Genomic DNA, 27,778 nt, shown 5'->3' with positions numbered 1-27,778 from the left:
TACATTTTAATGAATTGTGATACATGGGGATACACATATGGTGGTAGTTCAGTGTTGATTTCAACAGTCAAAAGTTTTCTTCCAGATAAACTCAGTGCAATTTAGTACAAGTTGGCTTTGAGAAATAAAATACAGCAGCAATAAACTTAGCAATATGACACTAACATGATCAATTTTCACACTCATTGGAATTTTTCACATTATATTGTGATCGCACAGTGGTAAATTGTCATAAGAAAGTGACATCGCTATTTGGTAGACTTTTTCTAGTATACAAATATTCAACAAATTTTTAGAATACACACAGGTTTTTGTCCAAAATGCTATACCATTTACATTCTAAGTACAACACTGTAGTAACTTTAAGAGGGTAATGTTAAAAACTGTTTGTGTATCTTTTATACTGACAAGGTTGAATGTTTAAGATACCTGCTGTCAATTTCCATTACAAATGCAGACATAAGCTAAGGCATTCATTTTAATTTTTTACTCTGAATCTAACAGGTTTTAAAAAGAACTGAAAACAGAAGTGAAATCGTTTGATGTATTTCTATTTCAGAAATTTTAAAGTTCATATCATTTTAAATCCTCCCCACCCAATTTTAGCATTCAGGCACATAAGAACTATATATTTTTTTGAATGGTCATCTCTCAAGAAGAGCAAGCAATACCCCCATCAATTCACAAATGTAGGATTTACTAGAATGAATGAGCTGATTATCTACCCAGTCCCATGGATACAGGTACACTCAGCAAAGATGGGAGAGAAGAATAGCAGCATTAAGACAAGAGAAGGGAAGGGAAACATGACTTGGGATCATAAGCCAGTTTCTCCTTTTAACCAAATGGCTCTTCACCAGTGTAGCTGGAGATTAAATGACCTTTTTAAAAATGCAGTAAACATTGCATCTCTCAAGTCTTCAGTGCAAACATCAATTAATTCAAATGAATGATTGGCTGAGATAGCAACATGCTTTATGCAAGTCAGACCAGGAGCAAAATTGCTTTCTTCTTTTCTATTAGAACAGATGTTCACAAGCAATGAAAAAAATGCAACAGAACATAAACGCACACAAAGAATCTCTCAAATCCAAAGAATTTCCCAGATTTCTCAAACTTCATTTTGGTATGTAGGCAATGTTTACTTGGTTTCAGTCAGCAGAATCCAACGTATCATTAGAAGGGGGTGGGGGAGGTGCATATCTCAATCTGTAAGTGCCTAGAATAGGAAAAAGAACTTACTAAGTCACTGCTTACACTTCATAAAGTTATGAGAAAAACTACAAAAACCCAAGGTGAATACCCTCTTCCAAAAATGCTATGCTATTATCCCAAAGAAGCTTCCACATGTATATAAACTATATAGAAATCAGTTTATTTTTAAAGGAAAATCTTTAAAAGTTTCTCCTGAACAAATAAACACCCAGTGGCTACATTCAAACATAACACCAAACCATGGTTTAGCTTTGAGAATAAACTTAGCATATAGTGTTCTCTGGCTCAAGTGCTTCTCTTTCCCATCCTATCATGTAGCTTCCGGGAAGACTGAAATTTCCAATTATGTTTTAGATTAGTCGGTTTAACATGCCGCCTAACCTTTGTGTTAAGATTAATGATGTATCATGGAAGTCAGGCAGTTTCATCAGCTATTGTTTGAAAGATATGCATTCCCACAACTATAGGTGAAAATTAACTTGCATCTGTGTTCAAGTGATTCACCAAGCAAAAACTCCTGAACTACTTGTGGCCAACATTATGGTGCACAAATGTGGTCATAAGAGGGAAAGCTATCTTGACCCAGCATTACATCCAAACAAACTTATCATAATAACCTCAGAATCTTGGATGGATTTAACTGTGCAATGGGAGCTATTGTAGCAACTATACCTTCCAAGTATCAGCTTATAGAATTGGTCTTTAGTGGTCAAGTATCAACAGATACAAAATAATAATAAAAATGAAATAAAGCTGAAAATGGATATACTTTGCAATTACAAATGTAAAGAATTAAGGTATAAAACTGATAACACTCCTTGCTTTTAATGGTTTTATTCAAACTTATGCATCTAAGATACTTTTTTTCTGAAAATATCTCTGATCAGTCACATTTGCAGGGAAGAAAGAACAAAATCTACCTATGCATTAATATAAAAATAGTGTTCTTTTTTTAAAAAAAAATAAGCTTATAACATATAAAGAATGTGTGAATTAACTTTTAAAAGCTAGGATATTTTTGCCTGACTGTTCTGAACGTACCTATGAAATTTTGGCAACATAAATGCTAGCATCTAGGCAAATGCATTAAGTTTTAGTTTGCTTTCCATTATGGTAATCAGTGAATTGGTTAACTCAAATGGTGCTTAGCTATCCATGAATTCCAATATATTATTATGACAATGTAACTACTGAACCTATTTCAAATAATTACTTGGACCCAAGACATAGGAGTTCATAGTGATTTTATACTCCAGCCACCAGACTTTATGTGCCTAGAGATTACACTGTTTATTTTCAGTGATAAAGGCCATGCGGCAGACACAATTTGCCAGGTTTCTCCTCGGCAATTTTTCACTTTTTTGAGGGGTACATTTGGGTATCTTGATGTCTTATGCCTATTCTAAGGCTTAAAACATCAAAATAACCCTTAAAACAGCAGAAAGTAGATCTTCAGTTGTCAAACTTTTCTGTTGAATTTTCAGCAATGTGGTTGGAGGCTGCAGGCTGCCCACCTCTGTAACAGTCAATCATACATGCACACACAGACATACAAACCATAGATAGCAGAATGAGAATGACATGGTCAATAACCAAAACTATGTGGACTCAGAAGCAACTGTGTTGGGTGTTATGATTACCTTGTTGACTGGCCTCCATAGATGACTGCTTACAATCCTGTGCATAGTGCCCACTAACACCACAATTATAACAGGACACATTCCCATTCTTCTTGGGACCTGATCCATTAGAATTGGCAACTACATTTGAAGCTTGATACACAGGATAAAACCCCCGATATCCTGCCATTTGCTGCATACCATAGTTGATTTGGCTCCCCATTACAGGGTCATGCATTGAATATGGGCCCCGAGAGAAGAAATAAGGAATTTGTGTTCCATTGGTCTGATGTCCTTGGCTGAGGTAGCTACCATTGCAAAATGGCAGATGGAAGAAAGGTGAAACTCTGTAGACTTGTCCTTGAAGTGGATTAGGATAATAGTAACTGTTAATCTGAAGATTTCCATTGGTGCCACAGCTACACCTGCGACCACAAGAGCCACAAGGCCCAGATCCCAGCTGCTGTGGGGACAGCAGCGTCCCATTTGCATTACTATTCCCAACAGCACTAATATAGGATGTACTGTCACTCTGTGCAGTGCTGTGTGTTAAAGCAGGGCTTGGACTAGGTGCAGGACCTGGAGTGTGGGTAGGTATTGCAGGAGGAATAGTGGGCTGCACTTGACCAACACAAAGACCTGTTGTTGGAGATGGTGGCGTTGATGCCACAGTGTTCAGCACAGTTGTACTTTGATTAGGCAAAACGCTGGTAGCATGAAGAGTTACTGGTACAGTAAAAGGAGCTGGTGGAAGTGCTGTGGAGAGCCCAGCTGCAGGAACAACTACTTTTAGATTAGGAGGCTGAGGGATCACACCTGTGTTTCCATCAACATGAGGCACCATATGATTTAAGCCCATCACATGTGACACAGGTTTTGAGACTGGATCTGTAGTAGGAACTGTAGATCCTGTAAAATTACCTGGGCTGTGGACTGGAATAAAGGCAGTATTTGGTGATCCAATATTTAAGCTTCCAGTTTGTTGTGGTCCATTAACTGCACAATTTTCAGATGATGCCTGTGGAGAAGATATTTTCATTCTGTGTATTGCTAACTGCAACGCAGGGCTACCAGGCTGGACTGTAGGTGGGAAAAATGTGGCTGGCAAAGGGGAAGACAGAAGTTCAATGTGTTTCTCAGATTCAACAGAAGATCCCATTCCAACAGGAGCTGAATTTGTAACTACCATTCCCAAAGTTTTTCCATCAGCAGATATAGGTGGTGGCACTACTGTTTCAGGCTTCTGTGCACTATTGAGCACAACACAGTGCAGGGCAGGCATAAATGAAATGTGTTGAAATTGTGAACTCAGAGGATCCTCCACAGTATTTTTATTGTTTGATGTCACTGAAATCTGTGTAGGTGCCTTATGGAGGTCCGTAGCACCATATTCAGTAAACCTCATCACATTTTGGTTCCCAGAATCTTCAGAATTGCTGTCTGTGTCTGTGAAAAAGGCATTAAACAGGATATTCAAGTTTCTAGAAAAACAATTTTCCCTAGGCAAAAACATTACTTCTAAAATTACAAAAACTATTCTGTAGTAATTAAAACAGAAACATTTGAAGTTGTCAGTAATAAAAAAAAATAAAAACTTGTGAAAGCCTGCATCAATATATTAGAAGTTGTCATTTACACTGATCAATAAGCCTGGTATTTCAAACTACTATTACTTTCTAGAGGAAGACAATACATCTACATGAAACCGCTGGGCGAGATCATCCGTCACCGTGGGATGAGGTATCATCAGTACGCTGATGATACTCAGTTATACATCTCCATCCCGGGTGAAGTAAGTGATGCTGTGATCACCCTCTCCAGGTGCCTGGGGGCCTGGATGGGGAACAACAGGCTTTGGCTGAATCCTGATAAGATGGAGTGGCTGTGGATTAATGGCTCCTTGGTATCCGGGAAATTGTCATCTTTAGTTCTGGATGGGGTGGCACTGCCCCAGACAGACCCTATGTATAATCTGGGGGTCCTCGTGGACTCATGGCTCCTGCTCGAAGAGCAGGTGACAGTTGTGGCCAGGAGGGCCTTTTGCTCATCTTCGTGTTGTGCACCACTTACGCCCTTTCCTGGATCAAGAGGTCCTTCAAACAGTCACTCATACCCTGGTTATCTCCCATATAGACTACTGCAATGCACTCTACATGGGGCTACCCTTGAAGAATATCTGGAAGCTACAACTGGTCCAGAATGCAGCCGCGTGGGCAATTTTAAGTGCCCCAAGGCGGGCACATGTAACACCTTTGCTACGCAAGCTGCACTGGCTCCGTCTGCTTCCGGGTCCAATTCAAGGTGTTGGCTATTACCTTTAAAGCCCTACGTGGCATGGGGCCAGGTTACCTGAGGGACCGTCTCATCCCCATTACATCGACCCGTCCCACCCGGTCATGCAGAGAGGGTATGCTATGGACCCCATCCGTAAAGGAATTCCATCTGACAGGGTCCAGGAAATGGGCCTTCTCTGCAGTAGCTCCCACCCTATGGAACATCCTTCCCCCAGAGGTGAGACGAGCCACTTGCTCCTGGATTTCCGCAAAAAGTTAAAAATCTGGTTTTGCCATCATGCCTGGAGCAGGATGGGGAACAGCCATTTGTGGGGGTGGCTAGCGCCCTAGGACGATTTTTACTCATGGACTGAAATACAACTTTTAGCCATCGGGATTTTACTATATTTTATTATATTTTACTCTTATTGTATATTATATATTGATACTGTATTTTAATTGTTTTTGTAAACCGCCCAGAGTCCCTCCTTTTGGGGGAAGATGGGCGGTAATAAAAAAAAAAAAGACAAATACATACGTTATAATAAAGGAATTGTATGAGAAAAACTACAAGAAAATTGTGTACTTGAAATAACATCTTCAAAAGACGTCTGGAAGAGATACCTTTTGAATGCTGAGAAAAGTTTACTAACTGCATTCCAAAACAGGCTATTCATCTTCCTTGATTTCTCTTTTGGTAATGAGAACAGTTTAATATGAGGTAGTTTATAATGATTATGTGCAAAATATTTCAAGCTTAAATATTTTTGAATTCAAAAATGCTCCCATTTTGAGTCCAAAACAGTTGTTCAAGGTGTGAATCAGCTGGTTTGTATTCATAATGGGCTGCTTCAACCCATTTAGAAACATTTCAGCCTTGAAACTGCTTTTTTTCCAAGTTCTTCTTCAAACTTAAAATGGAGCTGTTCAATTCTGAAACATTTTCCATGCCGCTAGCTTACAGCTTAATATGATGTAGAAACCCACCAATTTTTGCTAATTTAAAACTATTTACAAAAATATGGCTTAGTTCATGTACAAATCCACTTTTGTGTAAATTTGCCTTTGCAAATTTGAAAATCACGAATAGACAAATTTCATCTGTAATAATATTAAAAATAATTAGGCTGTATTACACCAAAAGCCTGTCTGTTCTCATCATAGCAAAGCTCATGCTTCTCAGTAGACCACAAGCATAATTTGTCTACATTATCATTATCATTCCACTCACATTCCATAGTAGCTGATGCTGAAAGCCATTCTGATGCTATCACTAGAAGGAATATCATCTTGACTAGTAGCCTTATCCACCTTTAATTTATTATTAAACTTCCCAGTGGGAAAGCTATAAATTAGTTATGTATGGTTAAAAAAAAAAGCAAGTTTTTGGATAATTAAAAAATGATTACATAATGCTGGAAAGATAAAGCATCTCTTTAACAAACCTAAAAGCCTACCTTTGACAAAGGCTATGATAATTTCATAAATTTAAGTTTACCTCACCCCTTTTTTTTTGACAACATTAAGAGAAGAAATTTGTTGATTTAAGAAGCAGATATAAAGGATGCAGCTATACAGAATGGCAACCTCTTGCTCTGTGGACAAAACGTTTTGAAGCCACCCCGAACACAGTCGCACAGATAAAGTCAAGATTAAATTTGGGCATTTTGCAATATTTGCTACAATTTACAGCAACTTCGGTAAATATGTCTTGTTTTATCAAAACTTACTGCTTCCCCAATGACAAGGGAAAGGGAAGGAGGATTCATGTGTAAGTCTCATCCTATGTATAAAATAATTCAGATTCTTGCATTCTTATCTATAATTTACTATATATAACTGGATGCTATAAATTTTTATCAATGAAGTTGTTAAAGTCTATTCCTGGTGACTGTTACTTGGGGACACAAAACCAAATTAAAGAAGCAGCATACTAAGTGATTCTATATGTTCTTATTTTTAAATACAAAAATACAACCTCTGTCTTTTTCTTCTTCACTTTCAAAACTTTCCCTTCCATCATGCCGTGGACTAGAAGGAGAACTGTAACTCTCTGAAGAGGTTTCTCCACATGTGTCATTTCCAATTGTAATGTCTAAATTTGAATCTAGAAAAGATGTCATAACAGCAAGATTACTGCTAAACACCACTAAGTAGTATGCAAATTAACTTGGGGTTTTCTGCACTTTTACTTGCTACCCAAGCACCAACTCTCTGCATGTTGCAGCTGATAAACAAAAATATAATCTATTATCAAAGGATAAAAGCCATTAGACTGCACAAAATTACTGTCACAATATATAAAACATGGGTGAGATTCTAAAACCTACTTTTTACTGAAGGAATCTAGATGTGCCAAGTAGATTTTTTTTTTTAACTTCCTCACCCCAGACAGCCAAAACTCAACATACAAAAATGCTTTTCCAATTCCCATAATTCAAAAGCACTCTTAAATAACATAAATGGCTTTTATTCAGGAAAAAAAAATTCTGATAATATGCAGTCTTTAATTCGGTCTTGCAAATAAATTCTGAACCCCACAGTATATTCTGTTCCTGGTAAGAGTTCAGATCATTGCTTTTTAACTCATGATTTGTATATATCCACAGAGCCTGAACATTCTAGAACTCTAGTCCAGGAGCAGACACTTTCCCCCCACTTGAAAGGAAATGTTATCTGCACATGGCTTTTTGTTTTTTAAATGAAAAGAGCTTTATACTCAATTTCTTTCCAGTTATGACACAATGCCTTTCTTCAAGTACATGAAATAGTTGCAGCAGGAAAGAACGACAAATTGCATGACTGTGCAGTTGACCATGAGAAAAGCATATATTACAGGTAAGCAAACTTTTTGATGGACTATATGCAGTCTTACATGTATTGGCAAGCGAAAAGGTTTCAAATGACAATTCTGCAAAATGCTACATTATTTCTTGCAGATACATCAAATATGTACTTTGGGAAGCATGGTCCGGCAGATTTTTTTCAAGAAGCATTTCTGTCCTAACAGGCAATGGAAACAACCATTCCTTAGGTAGTTTTTGTTGTTGTTAGTTGCCATCGAGTCCTTTACGACTCATGGCGATCCTATGTATAACAGAAGTACAATCCTCAATTTTAGGAAGATCTATGGCAGCCAACATTCAAGACAGTTTGGGAAAGCACAAGAAAATAAATCTTCCTTTAGGAGAAGCCTTGAGACTAATGAGTGGGAAATCAATCCTGTAAAAAACCTAGTCAACTTTGTTTCACAATAAAAGAAACTGGCAGAAGGAATTATACAGCAGTTCAAATAAGTATTTTTTGATCTTAATTCTCAAGATTCCTGTAGAGGATTGATACAGTTTACTATTTCAGGTGATCTTTACAAAATTAGAATAATAATTTGGATCTCTACTTATTCTTTTGAAAACAGGTGGTTGGCTAGAAACTGGAGGATAAACTAGGTAGTGAACAGAGCTTCTTCATGGTAATCGTAATGGTAGTGGTTATCAAAGCCCTATTTCAGAACAAGGCTCTACACAGAGCAATAATTATGTCCATTTGTTTACTTTTTCTTGGTCATATTCACTAAAGCACAGGTTATGAACATACAAATTAGAACTCTATCTACCATCATCTTGACATTAATGGCACTTTTTGAACAACTTCTGTCCCCATTATGGCATGGGTACACAACCAGTTGAAATCACTAATAAAAAAATAGGGTTGCCTTCTTAGCTAGAAGAAAAAAAAAGTCCTCCTAATGAATAAATAAGATAGAGTTGAAGTGTTCAATAGGAAAAGATCTCCTCCAAGTTCTCTGAGTTACTGCTTTCATAGTAGTCAGAAAGAAAATTGGCACTTGTGTTGCTTTCCAAAGCCCACATAGACACTATAAGACCCCTGCTTGAATGAAAGATTGTGGGCAGCAGTGCCTTGATTTCAGCTCTGCAGATATTTTTTATCAGACCTTTATTATTTTTATAAATAACTCAAGGCAGCAAACATACCCAATACTCCTCCTTCCTCCTATTTTTCCCTACAACAACCCTATGAGGTGGGTTGGGTTGAGAGGGAGTGACTGGCCCAAAGTCACCCAGCCAGATATGCCAAGTAGACTCTATGAATGTGCAGAATCCATATGGGGAACTGCACAAAGATGAATTATACTGTAATAGCATCCATGCGAATTGAACTAAACTCTAACAGCATATCTAAATGTACTGCTATCTCACCTTACTATTCTACAAGTAGTATTGTGCTGCATATTTGCTAAGTATATTGCCCACTATATAAATGAAAAAAAAAATTAAAATATTCTCTAATGTACTTGAAGAGTGTTTTGTACCTTTTGCTGTTCCCGGGTGCAGGTGATGAGCATCTGCAACTCTTACACAGTTAGTTCTCATGGGTAATCTGGAGTCAGTTCTCTTTATTTTATCTCTGTGCAGGGATAAAAACATTAATCAAGAGGATAGGTATTAACTTCTCTTCATGGTACCATGAATTCCAAACATCTGCTATCAACTTGTGAATGTCTAAAACTGCATGATACCCAGTTTGTGACTAGACATGTCCCTCCAACTCTTTTTAACAATGGCAAAACTGCCCAGAGACTCCAAAATATCACAAATATATACCCCATCCATCCTAGCCCTATCTCTTTTTGTTAATGCTGGATAGTTGGAACTCTTTATCATATTAAAAGATCATACTGCTGTAATAAAAAATAGCTGGGTTCTGCACCATTTTAAGCATTCCCTAGCACCTTTATGTCAAAATGTTTTCTTTTCAAGCAACCTAAACATTTACATAAACTTTCCTGCCTAAAAGTCTATGAATCTGGATAAAAAATTGTGGTAATGGTATCATGAACTATTCAAGCAGCGTGAGATCCTGAGGAAATGAATGCCACAATCTCTGATCCCAATCTAAAATAAATTCCATTGCATAATATACTGAATGGCTTTCAATGCCCAAAGTAATGATGTTAGTTGGTCCCCAGAATTATCTTTCAAGATTTGGATGCATATTGGGCTTCCGGTGGGAATGGCTTTCTGAGAAGCTGTGCCTGCTGTTTCAATGAGTGGAGCTGATAGCGCAGCGGCTTTTTTTGGGCTCAGGCAGGCTTTCCTGAAGCCCAGAACCGTTCTCCAGATCAAGGAAAATAATTGGAATCATCCCATTTGTCCTCTGGAATGGTAGCTTGCAACCAGGAGATTGCAAACAGTGTTTTGCAGTCAACGGTAAGAGCTCCTGGGAGGCAGGGATGTCACCATTTCCAAGCCATGCTATAGCCTTTAAAGGGACACTATGACCGGCCACCCCATTTCTAAATCATCAATTTTTTTTTTTAAATATATGTACCCCAAGAGAGGCTTTCTACAGCAAGGAGAAGCTGGTTCTCTTGGTGCTTAATGTTATTTTTGGGATTACTTTTTAATTTTTTTTTTAAGTTTTGGATTTCGTTTTCCTTCCAAAGGAAATTTCAAAGATTAAGTAAATAATTGTCTTCCTGTTACTATTTTTGTATTAAATTTGAAGATATTAGCATTTTCCTATATGTTGAATCAGCTGATTTGAACCTTCAGCTTTCTGTCTTCACTTTCCCTTGAGAACAGTCTGCTATTCACTCTCACTGTGTGTACACTTTCAGCGTGTTCTCTTGACAAAACTCTATTAGCCTTTGCCCTGCTTCATTTTGTACTCCAAGGCTGGACTTGCTTGTTATTCTGGTTATTTCTTGACTTCCTTCTTTAGCATTCCAATCCCCTATGATGAAAAGGACATCCTTTTTTGGTGTTAGTTCTAGAAGGTGTTGCAGGTCTTCACAGAACCGGTCAACTTCAGCTTCTTTGGCGTCAGTGGTTGGGGCACAGACTTGGATTACTGTGATGCTGAATGGTTTACCTTGGATTCAAACTGAGATCATTCTGTCATTTCTGATGTTGTACCCCAGTACTGCTCTTCCCACTCTTTTATTGACTACGAGGACTACTCCATTTCTTCTAAGGGATTCTTGCCACAGAAGTAGATATAATGGTCACCTGAATTATATTCCCCATTCCCGTCCATTGTAGTTCCATGATTCCCAAGATGTCGATGTTAAGTCATAAAACTCAAGTTGTTCATTATTAAGAAAAATGATGTAAGATCATTTAGTTATTCCTGAAACGGGACATCAATTTGTCCATTGGTAATATTAAGTATTATAAAATACTAGCTCTTCAGTCAAACTTCTATTAACTAATTATCAGAAGCAAGCTCCCCCTTGTGTTTATTCAGAAACTTATATCCTATTACTTACAACTTTAATTCTAAGTTATATTTATCAATTTTATACATGCTGTTCTTAATACTATATATGCATTCAACTGTCTAATATTGCTAATGATCAAGATTATCAACCACACTTGTCTGAATTACATACATTCCATTTTTCAATAACAGGCAGCAATATAATTGATTCCACAGAGAATGGGCATATTTTGGGGAAAACATTTAAACAATACTGTTTCTTTTAAAAATGAAATTAACACCTACTTTTCTGGTTGCTGCTTTCCTTTCTTTTTGTTTATTACAGGCAAGGTCCTTTTCTCTCCTATATGCTAGATGATAAAAAAAACTAGATCAGAAGTTTTCCATCAGTGTACAATTTCACGTAAAAATGTAATGATATTGGTTGTATTTCTTGCCCTAATGTGTAACAGTCGCCAACTTGCAATTGCTTTAGAGGCAGCTATAAGCCTTCTAAGAATTAACTACAGTCATTTTGGTAGATATGCACAGCAAACCTAACTCTACTTTACATTATATAAATGAAAAAGATTTCATCCTTCTCTTTCAGCATTAGGGGGTTTAGATACAACATGAAGCAATGAGCTGTTTAAGGCACATAATACCTTCTCTGTGTACAGTCTTTGAAATTCACCCTTCTGAGTAACAAAAGTTGGGTGTCATTTTTCAGGGCTGAGGTTTGTAACAGGTTTTTATAGGTCTCATACACCGTATGAGGTAAGCAGTCCAGCCATAGTGTGTTTGTGTAAGAATGGAAGAGTGACTATGTTTGTTTAATATGTCTAACCCAGCTACAATTTTGAAATCCTGAATTCAATCATTCCATCAGAAAGACAAGCCGTATGGCACCATCTGAGAGTAAACACAGTTATGAAAATTTCAACAGTAATCAGTACTTTCATGAAAACAGCAATTCCCATCATATGCTTCTATGTGAGTTACCACCAGGCCATATGCTTAATACTGCCCCAGCTGTCCAAAGGTATTTATTTATATTAATTGGGCATATATTTTCAGAGCAATATGGCTGTTTACAACTTAATCTCATTGGATATTCATGAATTCAACTTCAGTATATAGTAAACCTATTGGTTAAACTGCAGATCTATGCAAGAGAAAGCTATAAAAAAGGGTTTTATTGCTTCAAATAATTACCAGTGAATTGGCAGATTCTAGGAATCATTTAGCTTAGAACGCTGGAGGATAGCCATACTAATCTAATTTCATGCAGAAAGTGGCACCATCCAATCCACAAACCACATGAGAGTTAGATATGCTGGCTTTTGGGGGGGCATAATTATCTCTCACCCAGTGTCAGATAAGGAATAACACTGCCCAAGTAAACAAACAAACAGCAGAAAAAGATCTACATATTAATTTAGATGTGTTAACTTGCTCTTTTCCAGCAAACCCACCCCCCAACTGAAATACTCCTACTTTCATTCCAATTAGCCTATGTCCCTTTTATTTCCTTCCTCTTATGAGATGACCTGTGAACATCTCCTACTCAACTTACAGGTATAAAAAAATAGTGTGGGAAATTACCTGCATTAATTTCCCACCTTAAAGAGGAGAAGAAAAATTTCTACTGCAAAAAGCTAACATAACAATGAGTCTCAGAAATCCTTATGCCTCTTTATATGAGGTTTTGCTCTTGCATAGGTTGCCTGGGATGAAAAAGACGTAATACCTGATCAAGTATTGTACAATGTTCTGGGTGCTGCTGAAGAGCCCAGCCTTTTCTTCTCCAGTCTGCCACACCATTGTATTCGGAATGTGTTATGTCAAAACCATCCAATGAAGAACATCTTGTATTAATAGTGCTATTGTTAAAAAAAAAAAGATTGTAATTGACAACATTGCTGACCTTTCAACCACCCAAACCAGTGTTCTTAAACTCGGGGTAATTTGGGCATATCTTGGGGTAATGGATCTATTTGCAATTGTTTAAGTCAAGGATCCAGCTTGGGACTACTGCTGCCAAGATGCTTGTGTTTTGTTTTTTGATTTTTTGTGGGGGTAATGACATTATTCAAGACTGGGAAAAGGGGTAATTGGGTCAGTTTAAGGACTACTGACTTAAGTATACTTTCCTCTAGAAAAGGGATTGCTGCTTATCTTTAACTATATTTCTTTGAGCAATTAACTGCACATACACAAGTTTGGACATGTGCAGACCATTATTTCAGAACGAACTTGAACTGAGCTTTATGATGGTAGCCCACCCTTATCTCACTCTTGTGAATAGTCGCTTCACTGCATTCCTACTAACCAATACAGACAGCCATGAAGTATCAGGACAAGAAACACCTTTCAAAAGAAAACACCTATATCAGGGGAAGGGGGATATTCTATGTATGCAGATGCCCATTTGAAGAAACACAGCTACAGCAGTTGTCCTATCTTATCTGTGATGCAGAGACTATAAACAGCAGTTCAGTGTTTTTGGGAAGGTGACATTTCAAAACTACCTTCAGGAGACAAAGTTGGCATCAATGTACTCTGTCTTGATTCTATTTTTTTTTTAACTTTACATCCTTTGAAATTTTGTTAGGTGCCTTGATTATCAGAGTAGAATGGTGTAGTATAAATTATATGATTAATATAAAGTTACCAGAGTTTTTCTGCTTGCCTACAACATGAACAGTTTGGTTCCATATGCAGTCATATTATATTCCATGTGCTGGGTGAGAAAAAGTTCCTGTGCTGCCTGTTTATGATGTCAAATATGGTTCCCACAGCCAACTGCCTGAGTTATTGGCCTTATGTGCCTCACACAGTTCCAAAGTATTATTGGATATTTTATTTTATTATTTATATAATTTATGTATACCAAACAAATGTACTGAAAGCTGAAGAAAAACCTGGCAAACTATTGGTTTCTTGTTTGAAACAACTAAAGCATAATACCTACAGTAAGAGATTCCCTGGGTATAATTCATAGCACTTTCAGTGAAATTAATTCTCAATCTGAGTTTATATTCTGCAAATGCAAAATACTCAATTGAGAAGATAGGTTTTTTTAAACAGAATAAATCAGAAATATCAGATGTCCATTCAAGAAATTTAGCTGCATCTGTAACATTGTAGGCAATTTTTGATATTAATTATGAAATCCAGAAAGGTTCCTGGGCTAGACAGGATAACCACATAGTAGTATAAAAATTTACATTTCTATGGAAGGAATAAATACCTAGGATCAAAATTATAACTGATATGAAATGATGGATTTAATTCCTTGCTTTTAAAGCATACTACTGGGAATATCTGTTAGTTTCAATAACATATTGTACTGAAAACTAAGTATGTTCTATTGTGGGCTCAACTGGACAGCTATTATTTGGTAACTACCAAGACTACATTATGAACTGAACTTCAAAACAGGATTCTCCAATTATGTCTAACTTTTTAATCCGTATACCCTCAAGAAAATTTCAATATAAGATCATTTATATACTAATAACTCCCATTTTAAGAACTCCCAAACTTATCCTGGTTAAGCAGGATGTGAAAGTAACTTTAAATTCCTCTTATGAATCAAGTACCAAATATTAGTTTAAATGAAAAGGAAACATGCTGCATATACTTAACACCTACTTGGCAACAAGACATTTCCCATTATGTTTCTTATGAATCACAGGGTGCTGTATCATGTCTACATAGAAAATAAAGTGTTACAATATTAGTTAAATATTACAGTATACTGGTTTCATTATACAGTACCAGAAAAATTCCTTTATACAGAGTATTACAGAATTATGTTTTTAGTATTTTGTCATGACTGGAATACCCCAAGTAGTACTATATAGTAATGCATTTAGCAACTTAGTAATCAACCCAATTGCTAACTAGCGTCTTTTACAATTACCTAGATTTATTCAGGCAAGTATAACTTTCTTGCTCACAGAACCGCAATATGGCTGAAATGAAGTACTAGATCTATCCAAGTCAGATGGCACAGTATAATCAACATTCAGTTTAAAAACTATGAATTATGTATTCTTTGGGTTTTTACTTTCTAATCATTTTCAGACCTGAGGGTCTTCTGCTTAAAACATACACACATATTCATCACACTAATCCCTTTTGGTGTAAGTAATGCTAGGAAAAGCACAGAAAAAAATTTAAGTAGCAGCAAGCAATAGAAATTGGAAGCAGGTAATAAAAGGTATGAAAAAAGAAAGGGAAATCTAACTCAAACTAGTTACACCAGTGTCATTTATTATACCTCTCCAAAGCAAAAATACATTACTGAGAGACCTCAAGATGTAACTCAGAAAGAAGTTCTCATTCTTTATGTTGGAACAAATGCTTACCTTCTTCTTGGCTTGAAGCTTCTGAGCTATCCTCCTTGAAGTGTTCTGGCATCTTAGATGTCTTCAGGGAAGACTGGAAGTTATCTGAAAGGTAACAGCCATTGAACAATAAAATATAATTATTTCAAAAGCTTAAGTAGAACAACAAACTGGAGTTACAAAAACCTGCAGAACATCAGAAGTTAGGGCAAGTGAATTCCAGCAGCTGTTGTTAGCAGAAATCAATGCCTGCTATTAGCAGTGTTCAATGCAATGGTCATAGGAAGACTGTATTTGATACTTCTAAATGGCATCCATAGACCCACAAAATGAAATATATATACTAAAATGCTACAATGAAAAAATAGTGTACTTTAATAACAATAATGGTGGAATTTTTTCTAATAAAAAGGAAGAAAAAGTGTTCACCAAACTTCTGTAAACTTCAGGGACATGTCCACCTAGTCTTGTGTACAAGAAGTTATTTGGCATTATCTTCTGGATTTTTTTCAACTTTCTAGTCAACCTTACAGAACTGTTATTTCTTCCTGGTATCCTACTCAAGTACTTATAGGGCTAACCCTGCTTAGCATTTTGAGATCAGACAGTGTCAGTTAAGTGCTGTTACAGAGTGGAGCTTTCCTAATAAATTAGCATCTAAAGCTAATAAGGAGCTGAGATATTATTATATATGTATTATGTTAGTGTTCATTTCATATATGCTAATTTACTGATTCACTTGGTTTTCATTCAAGCTGATATACACATATTTTGGATGCCTTCACAGATGCTTTAGTTTGTAGCTTAAGCTGACAATGCATCCAGTTTAGGAAAAATAATTCACATCATCCAGTAAACTACCTAAACTACTTCTGCATCTTGCCTATATGCATTTTTCTTCAATTACAATAGTATAAAGTTTAGGGTTGTTTTTCATGGCTGTGCAAATGGGAAGAGTTTGTGCAACCAATCATCCTCTTCCAATCCACTTCACTGCAGATCTCTGAATCATTTCAGGCAACACAATTCCCTTCTCTGTTACAATTCAACACATGTTTTTATTTCCTATGCCTACGTATGTATAATCTAAATGCTGCACCCAACGGAAGTGTGATGCTAGTAGGATGCTTTGAAGTACAGAGGGTTGCAGAAAGTGAAAAGGGTTAGTTGCATGAGCTAACTTCAACATATACAATTAAAAGTTGCCACCCATAACAGTAACTATATGTAATATACTAAGAACACCTGATAAGAATGATCTGATCAACAACTTGATGTAATATTCAGTCCTTGTAACCTTAATTGACCCATGGATCAGGTATGCTGAGAAACTGGAAACTTCTGTACAAGTTTGTAACAGAATAAAAAAAATGAGTTTCTTACTATGAGTGTGTAAATCTTCTGAAGACAGAGTCTGAAAGAAGTTGTTTACTCTCTGATTCTGGAGGAAAGCTGGGGAAGTATTTGCAAAAAGTTGCCTACAACATATATAGAAAAATCAATTGCACCAAGGAACACATTTAAAATTTAACAAAGAGAACTGCCACTATGCATCAAACCTCCATCACAAATAAACAAATGGAACTAAAGAGAACCCAATTAAACAAACTAGTCAAAAAATACTTGTTCATTTATTTATTGAGGAAAATGATCCAAAGCTACATATTTCTATATGGCAAAAGTATGTGAACCTTTGCTTTCAGTAACTGGTATCCCCCTTGAGCAGCAACAACTGCAACTAAACGTTTCTGATAACTGTTGATCAGTCCTGCATGTCGGCTTGGAGGAATTTTAGCCCACTCCTCCTTATAGAACAGCTTCAACTCAGGGATGTTGGTGGACTTCCTTGCATAAACTGCCCACTTCAGGTCCTTCCACAACATTTCTATAGGATTAAGGTCAGAACTTTGACTTGGCCGTTCCAAAACATTAACTTTCTTCTGCTTAAACCATTCTGTGGTTGAACGACTTGTGTGCTTTGGGCCATAATTCTTCTGTATGACCCACTTTCTCTTGACCTTCAGTTCTCAGACAGATCACCTGACATTATCCTGTAGAATTTGCTGGTACAATTCAGAATTCATAGTTCCATAAATGATAACAAGTCATCCTGGTCCAGAGGCACCACATTTCACAGATGGGATAAAGTTCTCATGCTGGAATGCAGTGTTTGCCTTTCACTAAACATAGCACTTTTCATTCAAGGCAAAAAGTTCTATTTTGGTCTCATTTACCAGAGAACTTTCTTCCAATAGCCTTCTGGCTTATCACAATGGGCGGCAATGTTCTTTTTGGAGAATAGTGGTTTTCTCCTTGCAACCCTGCCATGCAAACCATGGTTGTTCAGTGATCTCATGATAGTGTTCTCATGAACAGTAACATTTGCCAATGCAAGAGAGGCCTTTGGTTCCTCAGATATTACCCTGGGGTTCTTTGAGACCACCCAGAGAATTATAACCCTTGCTCTTAGTGTGATCTTGGTTGATCAACCACTCCTGGGGAGGGTAACAATGGTGTTGAATTGCCTCCATTTGTACACATCTGCCTGACAGGACTGGTGGAGTCCAAACGCTTTGGAAATGGTTCTGTAACCTTTTCCAGCCTAGTGAGCATCAACAACTGTTTCTCTGAGGTCCTCACAAATCTGCTTTGACCCATGACATACTTCCACATATCTGAAGATCAGACTGTGATAGTGAATACCCAGAATTCTGTTCTTTAAATAAGGCAGGACTTCCCACAATCATCCTGATTATCATCCCATTGATTGAAACACCTAACTCTAATTTCTCACTCAAATGAACGGATAATCCTGGAGGTTCACATCCTTTTGCCACACACAAATGTAGCTTTATAAATGAACAAGTATAATGTTTTTGACTCATTTGTTTAATTGGGTTCTCTTTATCTAGTTTTAGGACTTGTGTGGAAAACAGATCACATTTTAGGTCATATTTATGCAGAAATATTGAAAATTCAAAAGGGTTCACAAACTTTTAAGCACCACTGTATCTTTCAGAGTACGCTCACCAAAGCAGCTTACAATAAAAACATTAAAAGCTGTTCAATAGTAAGCACTGAAATGACACTGTTTCAAGAATGTGAAACCATTTATCTCAATTGCCAGAAAGACCACAGGTATGCGTAGTGAGTTTAACTTTTAATATAGGAATTGATAAATTCAAGACAAATTATGTCTCACAGTAAAAATAACTACTGTATATTCATTGCTCAAAAGTTTTACCTTATCATAGGCTCAAAGTCTGAATGTCTCCTTTCTTCTTGTTTCTGTAACCCCTGATTTAATGCTGCTAAAATAGTCTTGTCAAATGCTTCAGAAGAAAGAGCCTTTGGAAGCTGGTGAAAGGCACAGTATTAATTATTGGTAGAAAAAGTAACATGTATCTTAAGTAAATAGGTAGATGACCCAGCAGTTTTAATTGTAAATTTAATTGGCACTATTAGAACTCCCATCTTCATTCTAGAAATAAACAGATCAACAATGATTTGAATGATTTTCATTTAAACTAACCAGTATATGCTAGTAACACAGCATGATTCCTTTCAGGTGAAGAAGCCATCACAATAAGCATAGTAGTACAGTCAATTGAATTTTATTCTCTACAATAGGATATGGCGTCTTTATTCAGTGAAAGATGAAACCCACCCAGCCAGCATTTAGCATTCTTTAGAAAGAGAAGATGCAGTTAAAAGTCACGATGAGAGTAAGCAAACAGAAGGGCAAACAGAAACAGGGAGTTTTGACATTTGATCCCCAGATATCAAGGTGAATTAAATGATTATGTTAAGAAGCCAGGGTCCAAACTCTTAAAAAATGTAATATAGGGACTGTCTAAAGAAGAAGAAAACTAAGTTACCAACAGTAGCTAGTATGAAGGTAAAAAGCCAGCAGGAAAAAGGGTTGTTCCTGGTGTGTGTGTGTGTGTGTGTGTGTACACAGAAGTGACTGGCTATATTTTTCAATGTCAGTGGTGCCAAAATGGAGGTCTTCTGCTTACTATCTAGCAACTTATCTAGACAGTGCATGACATTCACTGTATTTGCATCAGTCTGTTAAGTTAGAAAGTCTGGTGGTCCCTGTTGTGTGTGCGTGTGTATGAGTGTGTGCGTGTATTGTCACATTTACGACTGTCTGCCTTTGGGGAATAAGTCTTGGCTTTATCCATCGTGCAATGAGCTCCTGACTCTCATAAAACAAGTCCATTCCTGTTTATAACTGTTGTGACTGGAAATGTTTACAGGTGCCACAGAGATTATAAACAACACCTTCAAGATATGGTAGCTTTGACTCACTCTCAAGTTAACAGCACCTCTTCTACCAAGAACAACAACAGTCTTGGGGAGAAGGATGTCATTTTGTGGATAAGAGAGATGCTTCTATAGGAGGAATCCAATTTTGGAATTATAAACCTACATCTTGTACCGAGGAAACTTCTTTAGAAAGGTGGACTGCTTTTGGTTGTAGATAATTCAGTCATTAGAAAAATGGATAAATGGATTTGTGGCAGGTATGCAAATCACCTTCTAACTTACCAGACTGATGCAAATATAATGAATGTCATGTGCTGTCTAGGTAAGTTGCTAGATAGTAAGCAGAAGACCTGCTCCATTTTGGCACCACTGACATTGAAAAATATAGTCAGTCACTTCTGTGTACACACATACACCCACAGAAGTCACTTCTGGAAGAAATCTGGCTGCTAGGGAGCAGATTGAATTCCAGGACTGTCAACAGCATTCTCAGAAATGCTACTTATTTCAAGTGCAGGGCCAGCTAGACAGGCAAAGCTCATGGATCTGCGTGGGTGAGGTGCTGTTAAGAAGGCTTAATGTGAAGAAATGGAAAGCCTGATCCAGTGAAAAAACAAAAAGGAGCAAAACATGAATTCAAACATGAATTCTGTCAGAAGAGGTGTAAGATGACAATATGGCCCCCGCGCACACACACACACACACAAAATATATTTGAAACAGAAAACCAGCAAAGGAATGGCTGTGCCATTAGATGACCGAGTAAAACAAACGTTCAAAGACAGTAAGAAAACTGCAGAGAAACTGAATGAAATATTTGTATCCATTTTACTACAGAGAATATTGGACAGATCCCTAAGCCTATACTGACTTTCAGGAGAGGGGAAACATTGGATGAACAGAAGTATACCGTTTCTCTCTTCGTCTTCCCAACTGGTCTCAATAGTGCACATTTAACTCATAACTTGTTGCCAACTGCCCCAACATGCCCCTGAAAGGTTATTTTTAAAAACCACTATTGAAAATCGGCACAAACACCATGTCTCATGAAATTATAGAGTGGTCAGCATAACTTGCTCCAGCAGAATCAAAATAATAGATTTGGCCCATGCACAAGGGTGAAGAAAAGGATTTCTGGAAATCCTTTTGTTTCAAATAATATCACTAGAGACAATTTATTGCTTCCTAAGCAGTCATAACAACATGGTTAATATTTCATAAGAAATACTAACACTTGTGTATATTCATCTAGAAACTGAATACATGAATAATTCTTGACAGATTAGCAGACTTTCTGGTCAACCTTACATATCGAAAGTGCAATCTACCACTGTAATTTGAAATAAAACATCATGCTATCTAGCTTTATTACACAGTCCTTTGTATACTTACTTTTAAGAGAAATTCTTGTAGTTCCTGGTGTGTTTTTGTTACACAGGATACAGAATGGTCAGACCAGATTACCTGAATGAGAAAGAAGAAAAATTAGAATTCAGTTTCAAAACAACTAGTATATTTCATACTCAAACACTAAATAACCAAGACAGATTTTAGAAACAAAAAACAAGAGAAATTAAGAAACCCTCTATTGGTTCCAGTCAATAGCCCTTTTAGTCCAGCTGTCTATAACACAAAGTGACCAACCAGGTGCATTGAGGAAGCTCTTAAACATGGACAGGAGTGCAATAGCCTTTCTCTGCTGCTGAACTCAAGCAGCTATGCTAATATCAGAGATTACTGTTGATCTCAGGCCATGCTTCCAGAGGTAGTGAACAACATTTAAGACCCCCATGAGTTTATGCAATTTCCTTTTAGAATTATCTAAACTAGTGATCATCACTATATCCAATGATAAAAAATTCCACAGCTTATCCATTCATTATATACTGCTTCTAAATCTCCCCACATTTAATTTTAATGGGTAAACTTAAATTTTAATATTATGAGAGAAAATAACTTTTGGACACTTACGAATTCAACAATAAACACAGATAAATGTCTTTGTTTCATTCAGAAATTAGCACAGCTATGTGTTTTAAAATCTTGACTTAAAAAAGTCTTGCCTCGTGCATATAATATTCTCTAAAATATGTACTGTATTACCTATTATTTGTATTTAATGTCATTATTCAGGGACAGATAAAGTTGTTTTATTTCTCTTCCCAGTTATGTGGAAAGCAAAATGGGGAGCATGCAGGCCCAGCATTTGAACAAGTTCTTTTTTAATCATGGTGCTAAACTATGATTTACCATTATGACTAATGCAGTGCATGTGCCAATATTTTAGATCCCATGTAACTTTAAACAGTATTACAGAGATATATGGCCTTCAGACAGATAACTTACTTTGAAAGTATATTCCAAATGTTTATCAGATCTTTTCCTAGGTACTCCTTTCAGCATTATTTTCTGAATGTGTACAGCTGAAAATAACCAAAACAAGACACAGTTCAGTAATTCACAGCGCCGTTTAAGATTTAATGTGTTTGTTACTTGTTTGACCATCTTGTCACTATTACTGGAAATTTAGATTTTTAATAAAATTTCAAGAGATCAATGGCACATCGGTTTGCTTCTAGCCATTCAGTTTTATAACACCTTCATTATACAGTCAAACCACTGGATTATAACCAATTGTATCACTGCACTGATAGTCTTCCCCGCACCATTATCTGCTCCAAAATTGCTCTGAGTGGTCCAAGTGCTTGAAGCAAATCTGAGCAAGTGGAATGAAAGTCTTCTCATATAAGACTGGATTCAGCACAGGCCTCAGTTACTAAATGTATGTTGTCCCTGATATAGTTTGCATAGATTGTAGAATGCAAACAAATACAAACTACATAAATTGTACTTCTACTTCTGTCCTCCAAAAGAGTTAATGGAATGCTTTACTAATCAATAGTTATTCTTGCACATTCCCACTCATTTCTCCAGGTACAAAGATGGGAGGAAACCTAGACACCTACAAGCTTACCAAGCAGTAGTGGTATATTTATCACAGCTAGTTTGTAATGATACAAAATGAGAAACAATTTCCCTAAAAGTCGAGTTTCCCAAGATATAAGATTCTATCTATATACCTTCTTGCTGTGGTCTGTGAGGGGCCACCATATGTTTATCATGAACTGCTGCCCTTTGTTCAAGTAAACTGCTCTCACTTGCTGGCATGCAGTTATGGGAAAAGTTCTAAATTGAAGGAAAGAAAAATCAGTGTTACATATAAATGTGATCACTTTTGGCAATACAGAAAATCAAAATGCATTAACTCAAAAGTATACAGGTAGTCCTCAACTTACAACCACAATTGGGACTGGAACCTCCATCCCTAAGAAATGCGGTCATAGAGAGAGATGTCATGTGACAGCATCGCTTAGTGATGGCAATACTGGCAATTCCCCTTGTCACTGTTAAGCAAATTTTCCTGTCAATTCCCCAATCCAAGCCATTCCGGGGTTGGCCCCTCCCAGCCCCGAGCCTCAGTAAGGTAAGGGACTGACTCCTACCTGCCTATCTCTCCCCACATCTCTGCCCTTTTGGCTGCCCTGCACCCTGCCTTGTGGGGCAGCAAGCAGCCCCAGAACCACATGGCTCTGAGGCTGCAAGAAGCTCTTGAGCCGCAGCACAGCAAGAAGCTGCCCCAGCCCAGCCACCCCAGGAAGCTGCAGGGGGGATGGGGAGAGTAGAACGGGGGGGGGGGGCAGGGAATCAGTCAAATAGGCAGGAGAGAACAAGATCAAAGTGGAACATTCCACACCAGCCAATCAGGGGGCAAGTTCACCAATTGCTTCACTTCGTGTAGCTCTGAGATCCTTCAGGTGATCTCATGGCGGTGAGCCTCTTGCTGGGCCCTAACAAAGTACTGTTTAGTTATCTCATTTTTGCAATCGGCTGTGGGTAGTGTGCAGCCTATATTTTTATCCATCATATGATAAGACAGGGCAGGTTTCCTAAGCCTCTGCAAAGAGAGCGCAAGCTTCTGAAGACAGCGTTCCAAACAGAACCATGTGGAGGACATGTTCGCCAGAGAAGCTGGGTCCGAAAAGGAAACAGAAACAGCAAAGGCAGTCAGGCGCTTCTGCACCAGCCATGGTGGCTGGGCAAAAAAGGCAAAAGGTCGATGTGGGGACTGGGAGAGAAGGCATACAGGCTGGGGCAGCTGCAGCTTCCTGGGGCAGCTTTGCGCAGCTGGGCTGGTGCGGCTGCAGCTTTGTGCTATGCTGAGGCTCAGAGGCTTCCTGCAGCCCCAGAGCCATGTGGTCCTGGGGCTGCTTGCCGCCCTGCAAGGCAGGGTGCAGGATGGCCAAAAGGGCAGAGAAGGGGAGGTAGATAGGCGAGGGGGGGAGTTGAAGCACCCTTGCAGTCATAAGTGCAGGTGGACTGCCAAGTGCCTGAATTTTGATCACATGGCTGCGAGGGCGCTGCAACAGCTGTAACTTTGGGCACAGGTCGTAAGTCCCTTCGTTCAGCACCATTGTAAATTCAAACTGTTGCTGAACGAATGGCCCTAAGTCAAGGACTACCTGTACTGTAATCTCAAAGTTTCAGATATTTTTCTCTTCCTACCTACATTCCACAAAGTTAAGATGAAATAAGCTGGAATATTGTCAAAGCCTCTTCACCCAAAAGCTTTAAACTAAGTTTACAGCTTATATCATGTGTGTAGCAAATTCAGTACCTATTATTTTCTACTATATTGGAATTGTATTTAAAAAGCATTCTGAGTCTAAGGACTTAAAAAAATTATTTTGGATGATTAGAATTTTGATTCTGGAAAGTTACAAACAGACTAAGGGGTCCAGATGGATTTGAAGTAAGATTTTGGAATTAATCATAAGAATCCTTCCCATGGGAAAATGCTATTGTTTTGAATTCTCTCTAAAAAAACATGATAGGATGAGACTTCGAAGGTTGGACACTAGAGGGAACCAGAAGGAACTAAAGATTACAATTAAAGGAGAAGAATACATAAACTTGACTCATTAATATAGAATGGAGCAAAATACTTTAACATTGGACATATTGAAGGATATTTTTGAATAATGGACTCAGAAGTCAATTTTAAGAGTGTCTGCCTCTATAGACAGATTGTATTTAAAAGATGTTATGAAAGAAGAACAAGTTATATCTGACAAAATTGAGATTGATCTGAAAGTGGATTTAAAAATGACAGGCTACAAGAATGATATGGAAAAAAGATGCTACACTGGAGATACAAAAGAAGCTGGCTGGTGTCTTAATAATTAAAAGGAACATACAAATTACAACCCAAGAGAGTGACCTGGATAATTTTCCTATATTGGATTTACAAAAGAGGCTTGTTAGAGCTTTGAAGGATTTTGTGAGGACAAAGAAAAAATGCAAAGAAATCAAGTTCTAGGATATTATTTGAAGGGACTAAAGATCAAGATTGTTAAAAGTAAAAGGAAGTAATATAAAATTGGTTTATTTGATCAAGGTTAAAATAGATATGTTATAACCCTAGTACATTATTTCTGGTAAACCTTAATGGACTTTTGCTGATCAGGACAGAAATGACAAGGCTTTAAGAATTTGTTTATAGATAAGAGATAGGATATGGGAAGAAGAGATCTTTGTTTTATTTTAAGAGAAGGTCATAAGTTACGAAAATTGTTTATACTTGTGATGAAGGGGGGAGTCATTTCTTTAAATATTCCTTGATTTTTTCTTTCTTTTCTATGTATTTCTGCACTTTCTATTTCTTTTAGTATTAGTTTTTATCTTTTAATTGTAATTTTTAGTGAAATTACTACAGGTATATATATATAAAAAAGAACACATCCAAAGAGCATAAGAATTGACAGTTACAGCCCCCCTCCCACACCTTTTCTGTTTCTATAACTCCAACCTTTGGCAACCCAAGGATCTGCTGTCAAGTCTGGCAGGGTAAATTATGAGAGATTACTGTTTGACACACTGGGAGAGACCTGACAAGGTCATGCAAATGGCACTGCAAATGAGTGGCCGGGAACCAGGAGGTAAAGTCAACAGCAATCTCAAGTGATCAAGTGGAGCAGGGCAGGTCCCCACCCCCTAAGCTTATTGTGATAGGGAGTGTTGAAGGTGGCATTATTCATTTTATATCTCCTTATTACAGGTGTTGAGACATCTCCAGATTGCAGTTTGCAAGTCATGAGGAAGAGCTCACAGAACCAGCTTCTTCCAATCAATGAATTAGGTTATTAACCTAAGCCTATTTGTACATTAACTTACAAACAGGTAATGTAACCAAAGGGCTAGTTAGAGAAGGATGAAAAACAGCCTTAAATTGATACTAGTCCCCAAACTAGCTTCCTCTGGATATGCTGGATTACAGCTCCTATGATCCCTTAGATAGTGTTGCTATTAACCATGCTGGCTGAGGAAGATGGGAAATATATATCAAAGTATCTTGAGAAAAAATTGTGTGTATACACACACACATACATTATGTCACATGAGCAAGTTTTCTAGGAGTTTGTTATAGCAGGTTGAAGCAGTACAGATATATTTACTTAGACTCCATCCGTGACTACTGATTAAACTAGAGACAGAGAGGGGCTGCAAAGGGGTGTAAATGTGGAAAGGGTACCCTTACCCGAGACCCATGGCAAGTGAACCCCTCCATGTCTTCTTCATCCCGGCAGAGGGCTCTCCGCAACCGCTCCAAGTGCTCCCTGAGTGTGACTCTCTGGTGGAAAGAGAAGGCAGGGTGCAGAGAAGCCATGGTGAAAAGGAGCAACAGCTCCTCTTGAGCAACCAGCCCTAGGCCCTCCGCCGCCGTCGCGACCTCAGGCCCAGCTAAGGCGGCCTCCTCCTCTTCGCCTCCTTTTCTTCCCGGGCGCAGGGGCCCGAGCGATCGGCAGCTCTGCAAGATGGAGTCCACATGGGGCAGCAGGCGATGCAGGCGGCTGGCAGCCTCGCGGTTCTCGGATCCCAACAGCGCCATATAGACGATTAGCTTGGACCGCACAGCAGGGTCGCGAAAGTCGCTGCCGCCCAGCGCGAGGAGAGGAGTCGCTGGAGGGGGGGAACCAGTGGCTGCAGCCCCGGGAGGAGAAGACGGTGGCGGCGGCGGCGCCGTAAGAAGCTGCTGTGGCTCTCGGCTGCCCCCGGCTGCAGCAGAATTGCTCCCCGTCTGGGCGGCGTCGGCGGTTCCCGAAGCAGTGCCACCGCCGTTAGCTTTGGCCTCCGAGTCCCGCAAGCAATGGTAGTCCTTTCGGGCCAGTTCCTCCAGGCAGGAGCCCAGGAAGCGAAGCTCCAGCGGGTTGAGCAAGTCGAGCAGTCCTACTGCGAATTCCAGCCGCTGAGCCGAGCCCAGGGCCAGGCCGAACCACTCGTAGACGGCTTCGCGGGCCCCTCCGGCCGAGCAGCCGCAAAGGCAGCGCAGTAGCGGCGGCGAAGACCCGCCGGACCCCGGGGCCACCATCGCCCCGGATCCAGCCTCGCTGCGAGGCGGGTGATTGGGTAGGCCTCCGCCCCCGCAGCTGCCGTGGGCCCTTAGCGGGATACCGGCGGCCGCTCCCGCGTCGTCTTCCTCCGCCCTTTTACGGCTCATCGTTTGCCGTTGCTGCGGCTGCTTTACCGGCAGCTTCATCTTCAGCATCCTCGAGACGGAGGAGGCCGGGAAAGGGCGTGAATGGGGCGGGCTCAGCGCCGCCACCGTGGTGGTCAGGAGCCGCCGCCGTTCATCGCCTTCCCCCTCCCGCCGCCCTTCAGAGAGGAAGCCCTGATTCAAGCTGAGGAAGGGCGGCGGGAGGGGTGAGCTTTGCAACGGCGCTGGCTGGAGAGGAGGCGATGACGACAATGGCGGCCGCTGTTCCTGTCA

General features: G+C 38.7%; 1 protein-coding gene across 2 annotated transcripts; it reads right to left on the bottom strand.

Annotated features, from left to right (window-relative positions):
- Positions 1 to 52: 52 nt before the first annotated feature.
- On the bottom strand, positions 53 to 27,556 carry ZCCHC2 (zinc finger CCHC-type containing 2). Of its 2 annotated transcripts, XM_063298789.1 has the most exons (14): positions 26,549 to 27,556; positions 23,034 to 23,139; positions 22,300 to 22,376; positions 21,346 to 21,417; positions 18,926 to 19,038; positions 17,065 to 17,159; positions 15,703 to 15,786; positions 14,984 to 15,041; positions 13,077 to 13,209; positions 11,633 to 11,697; positions 9,438 to 9,532; positions 7,086 to 7,214; positions 2,856 to 4,280; positions 53 to 1,219 (listed from the first exon to the last, which is right to left on the bottom strand). In XM_063298789.1, exons 1-14 carry the CDS (start codon positions 27,554 to 27,556, stop codon positions 1,152 to 1,154), a joined length of 3,528 nt encoding a protein of 1,175 aa, XP_063154859.1. In that variant the 3' UTR covers positions 53 to 1,151. The 2 variants fall into 2 exon arrangements, with proteins under 2 accessions (XP_063154859.1, XP_063154860.1); XM_063298790.1 differs by lacking the exon at positions 7,086 to 7,214.
- Between the last annotated feature and the right edge of the window lie 222 nt (positions 27,557 to 27,778).

The sequence above is a fragment of the Candoia aspera genome, chromosome 3, assembly GCF_035149785.1.
Source record: "Candoia aspera isolate rCanAsp1 chromosome 3, rCanAsp1.hap2, whole genome shotgun sequence".
Taxonomy (NCBI): Eukaryota; Metazoa; Chordata; class Lepidosauria; order Squamata; family Boidae; genus Candoia; species Candoia aspera.
This window is presented reverse-complemented; position numbering and strand designations above follow the sequence as displayed.

What these genes read in the sequence shown, in the direction of transcription:
- ZCCHC2 (XM_063298789.1), bottom strand. Translation starts at nt 27,556, where the DNA reads ATGCTGAAGATGAAGCTGCCGGTAAAGCAGCCGCAGCAACGGCAAACG. An exon ending in ATTGTACAATACTTGATCAG is followed by an intron (nt 11,698 to 13,076) that starts GTATTACGTCTT and finishes TTTATCATCTAG; the next exon opens with CATATAGGAGAGAAAAGGAC. An exon ending in GCACCCGGGAACAGCAAAAG is followed by an intron (nt 7,215 to 9,437) that starts GTACAAAACACT and finishes CATCTTTTCTAG; the next exon opens with ATTCAAATTTAGACATTACA.